This window comes from Sinocyclocheilus anshuiensis, unplaced genomic scaffold (assembly GCF_001515605.1).
Source record: "Sinocyclocheilus anshuiensis isolate Anshui unplaced genomic scaffold, SAMN03320099.WGS_v1.1 scaffold241, whole genome shotgun sequence".
NCBI lineage: Eukaryota > Metazoa > Chordata > Actinopteri > Cypriniformes > Cyprinidae > Sinocyclocheilus > Sinocyclocheilus anshuiensis.
In genome coordinates, this window is record NW_015540865.1 from 328,436 (window position 1) to 333,345 (window position 4,910).

Consider the following 4,910-nt stretch of genomic DNA (forward strand, 5'->3'; position numbering starts at 1 on the left):
GACTCTGTCGAGGTTCCGGATCCTGCCGGGCCCCAAACCAGTGCGGCGTCTCTATCAGCTGGTGCTGAGAGCAGAGGGAGACCTGCTGTTAAACATCGAGACACTCGAGGAATCCCACAAAGAGTGACCAGCACAGAAACATCTCACCGTTTAATGCTTCCTGCGATTTCTATTTCAGTCATTTAATATAATTTCCAAACTTTGAATGTGAAGTGTGTAATGCTGCACTGGGGAGTTGTTGCAAACCAAATGAACTGTTTTGTAAGTTTTCAAAGCGTTATACTGCTGTAACTGCACATACTTCTCATGCTTTGATACAACAGAAAATTGATTTTGCTTATATATTAATATATTTGTCATATATTCTGATAAATATTGTAGTCTATTTACGTACCAACTCTTGTTTGTGTTGTTTTTTCTTGAACAAAATTCAAATAAATATTTGGCACAGCATTGTTTCAAAGTGTAAATGAGCAGCATTATGTACTAAAATATAAACGTGCATGGATATTATTGATGTGTGGATACTATGGAAGCCCGATTCCGCCACCGAATAAAAAATAAAAAGGTAATTGCAACTTTTTTATCTCACAATTCTGACGTTTTTCTCAGAACTGTGTGATATAAACTTGCAGATTCTGAGAACTGAACCAACAATGTGATGTCTGCACACAGAGAAAATGCAAAGCTGTGAAATCTTGCTTGGTGTGTGTGGTGTCCTTCTGCGAGCTCCACCTGAAGCCTTCAGCATATGAGGGCCATAAATTAGTCACGGCATCCTGTAAGATCAAGGAGATGATTTGTTCTACTCATGAGAAGCCGCTGGAGGTTTACTGCAAGACAGAGAAGCAGTTTGTGTGTTTACTTTGTGTTCTGAGGGATATTCAGAACATGGCATATTCTACATGAATAGCGTTTTATACAATACAGATTGTTTCAAAGCAGCTTCACGGTAGGGTACAAGGGGGCTAAAGGCGCCTTTGATATTATTCTCATCTAAACCACTAGACGGCACAAAAACGTGGCGAAGCACTTTCCAAAACATCCGCTTTTCAAGATGCACCTGTATATTTGTCTGATCCTTGACGCGATCGTGCGTGCTTACTTGATCTAATATTTTATGTTTTTAAAAATGTTGTAGATTTAAGTAGCAAATGAGAATCGCTAAAATTAATGCCTATATTTTGAGACAAAGGTCTTCTTTATGATTTTCAGTTTTGTTTAAGATAAGTAAAGCAACAGTTTTTAAATAACGAAAGAATATGTAAAAGTATGGTATTTGGGGTAAAAGCGCCCCTGCTGTTGGGGCTAAAGGCGCAGAGTAATTAACATGATAATTAATAGATGGCTGACTTTTCCATTTGTTGACATGGTTAGATTCAGATGGTAAATATCATATATTATGTTGGGTGTCCATATTAGAGATAATCACCATGTTTAGAATAAAACCATCATATTTAAAACATGATATTAATCATATCATATAATAAAATATCATTTGTTGTTACTACTGCAAATATATATTCAATTATTATTGGATCTCCTTCCATGCTTTCAGAATCTTTACTTATTAAAATGATTTTGTTTATGTATTTTAAGATATATTTTTATATTAACATATTTTAATGACTAGCTAATAAACAGGAACATAAGAGAATCGGTGATGCAGACTTCATCAAATATCCAAATTCGTAGCTCTAAAAAGAAACATTATTCAGTTCAATGTTGATTTTTATTCGTGGAATTCATATCAATTACTCTGTGTCTAAATTCCATCCACACAAGGGACATCGATTGTAGATTTGTTGTTGTTCCGCAATACTAATCAAAAAAGAAAATTCTGTCATCATTTAGTCATCCTCAACCTGTAAAGACCTGTTCACATCAAACAACAATAACTAAACGTTTTAAAAATCACTCTAACCCTAAAAGAACAGGAAAGTCCACACAACAAATGTAACGATAACCAATCAGAATCCACCTGCCTTTAATAAAGAGCTTGAGTATTTAAACTAAGGCTGACAGGTGATTACAAATTTAATCTAATTAATCACATGATGTGCCGATTAATTAATCTAACTAATTGCAAATTAGTTGCACATCAATTTTGGCTGAGAAATAACCCCCCAAATGATCATTTAAAATCATTGCATAAATAATGATAAGAAATGGGTGTTTTTTTATTCATGTTTTTCTGGGGGGGGGAATTATAGAAAGTAATACTTTTATATAGCAAGGATGCTTTAAATTGATCAAAAGTACTGATAAAGACATTTATATTGTATTTCTATTTCAGATAAATGCTGTTCTTCTGAACTTTCTATTCATCAAAGAAACCTGAAAAAATTCTACTCTGTTGTTTTCAACATAATACAAATAAAAAATGTTTTTTTTTGTTTTGTTTTGTTTTTTACAGCAGCAAATAAGCACATTAGAATGATTTCTGAAGATCATGTGACACTGAAGACTGGAGTAATGATGCTGAAAATACAGCTGCGCATCACAGAAATAAATAATATTTTAAAATATATTCAAATAGAAAGCAGTTATTTTAAATAGTAAAAATATTTCACAATATTAGTGCTTTTGCTGTATTTCAGATCAGATAAATGCAGGCTTGGTGAGCAGAAGAGAATTCTTTAAAAAACATTCAAAATCTTACTGTTCAAAACCTTTTGACGTCTAGTGTATATAATTTTAATCTCATGTAGCATTTATATATTGTGTGAAAATATGTATGTATTATGTGCTATATTCTGAATATTGCATACTCAGACATACAATCCCCCCCGCCCCAAAAATGTACACTTTACAATAAGGACCCATAGATAACATTATTCAAAGCATTACGTAACTAACATTAGCTAACAATGAGCAATATATTTGTAAGTGTATTTATTCATCTTTGTTAACGTTATTAATAAAAATACAACTGTTGATTGTTAGTTCATGTTAGCTCAGGTCCGTTACATAATATGAACACACAACATTTGATTTTAATAATGTATAAGTAAAAGTTGAAATTAACTAAGATAAATAAATGCATTAGAAGCATTTTTTCATTGTTAGCTCATAATGTTAACTAAATGGAACCTTATTGTAAACACACTTGTTTCAACCCAACTTTGAGTCAAATATGGACTAACCCAACTTTTGGGTTAAAAATGTAATTTAAAAATGGGTTAGTCCATTTTTGACCCAAAGTTGGGTTGAAACAACCTAGCATTTTTTTTTAGAGTGAAGTGTTGAATCAATATCATCTCTCATTTTTATAGCACAAGAAGGATTTATTAAAATTGTTTTATGGGTATTTTATGTGAATATAGATAATGACAAGCACAGAAAACAGAAATAAGTACATAAACAGCTCAATCAGAAATTATCTTTGTATCATTTGTCTTATTTTGTTTCTCATGACGCCTGTATACTACATAACCTGTACTGTCTATATACATGCGTTCGACTGAGAAGTGCTTCCTAAGCACTGTTCCCTTAAAAGAGAGCTTCCGAAGGGTGCAGTACTGTCCAGTTCTGCTGTTGCTTAGTAACCAGTGTAAACACACACAGGCAGTCATGGCTTCACGGGATCTGGACGCAGAGTTTGTCCGATCGGAGTCTCTGTTCCAGCGGCTGATGGAGAAGCACAGGACTGGCAGAAAGGTTTGTCACGCTCTTACATTCACTGAAGGAGGAGCGGCTCAGAGTTCTCCTCATCAAAGGTTGCTCTGGGTTACACCGCATTCAGAGCAGCGGTACACACTAACACACACTAACACACACTTCAGCTCTGTGTCTTCAAATCCAGTCCCACGGCTGATTTTGATCAAAACTCACCGATTTAGCAAGAGCTTTATGTATTGGAAACTATTTTTCTTTGCTACTATTTAAATGTTTTTAAATATAGATTTTATTCTTTCACCCTTGTGTCAGATCAGTGTTGCTACTGTTAACAACAAAAAAAAAAAAATCATGCATCTGAAAAAAAAATAATTTTTGGTAATAGAAATACAGCTGAAATAAAACAAAACATAAATTTGATTTTTTTTTTTTTTATTAAATTAAAGTGCTAAAATTACTAAAATTAAAATAAAACAAAATTAAATCTACATAGAAAAAATTAAATAAAACAAAAGATAAATATCAGACAAAAAACTTACATTTGAAAATAAAAAAAAAATAAAAAATGCTGCCTTGGCAAACAAAATAAAAATTACATTGAAGTGCTAAAACTACTAAAACTAAAATAAAATTAAAACTATATAGAAAAAACTGAAGTAAAACAAAATATAATTGATGAAGTTATAATTATATATTATATATATTTGAAAAAACGTACACAAACGTAAACAATAATTAGAAATGTTGTCAAATTAAAGCTATATAGAAATATACACAAAAAAGACAAAAGCACGTAACAAAATGACTAAAACAAACTTAAAATCTAAAAATAAAAGCAAAATGATTAAATTCTATAATGTTATACAAAGAAAACTAAAGCAGCACTTTTCCCGACTTTCAATCTTAAAATTATTAAACTGAATCTTAAAACAATTATTACTCACAATTTACTAAGCAAAGACTGAAATAAAAGAAAAAAATATCAGAATATTTTAATGCTGCATCATTTCCAATCAAGCTGTAATTTAGTCAAATTATGCATAAAGCATGAAAATAATACTTACATAAATGCTAGCTATCGAATGAGTCTTAGTAAGACAAAGGAGTTGGCTATTTTATAAAAAAAAATTAAAAAGTGTTTTTTAAGTGACATTTTCATGATGTTCAGGGGGGAAAAAATAATTAATGTAATTTGCAGCGCTTTAAAGGCACAACATGTAATTTTCGCCGCTAGAGGGCGCGTATTCAAAACAAACAAAGAGACAAAGGCGTAGTTTGATGACGGCGTGACT

The 4,910-nt window shown here is 31.9% G+C and overlaps 2 protein-coding genes across 2 annotated transcripts in view; both read left to right on the forward strand.

Annotated features, from left to right (window-relative positions):
• The window catches only part of cyp4f3 (cytochrome P450, family 4, subfamily F, polypeptide 3), a 9,307-nt gene extending 8,685 nt beyond the window's left edge, over window positions 1-622 (forward strand). Inside the window, exon 13 of the mRNA XM_016485591.1 lies at window positions 613-622. Within this exon, the coding sequence (XP_016341077.1) occupies window positions 613-622 (10 nt within the window). The remainder of the gene's footprint in view (window positions 1-612) is intronic.
• A 2,988-nt stretch (window positions 623-3,610) lies between these two features.
• Window positions 3,611-4,910, forward strand: part of tex47 (testis expressed 47) — a 10,206-nt gene continuing 8,906 nt past the window's right edge. The window contains exon 1 of the mRNA XM_016485598.1: window positions 3,611-3,660. Coding sequence (XP_016341084.1) covers window positions 3,634-3,660 — 27 coding nt within the window. The 5' untranslated portion in view covers window positions 3,611-3,633. The remainder of the gene's footprint in view (window positions 3,661-4,910) is intronic.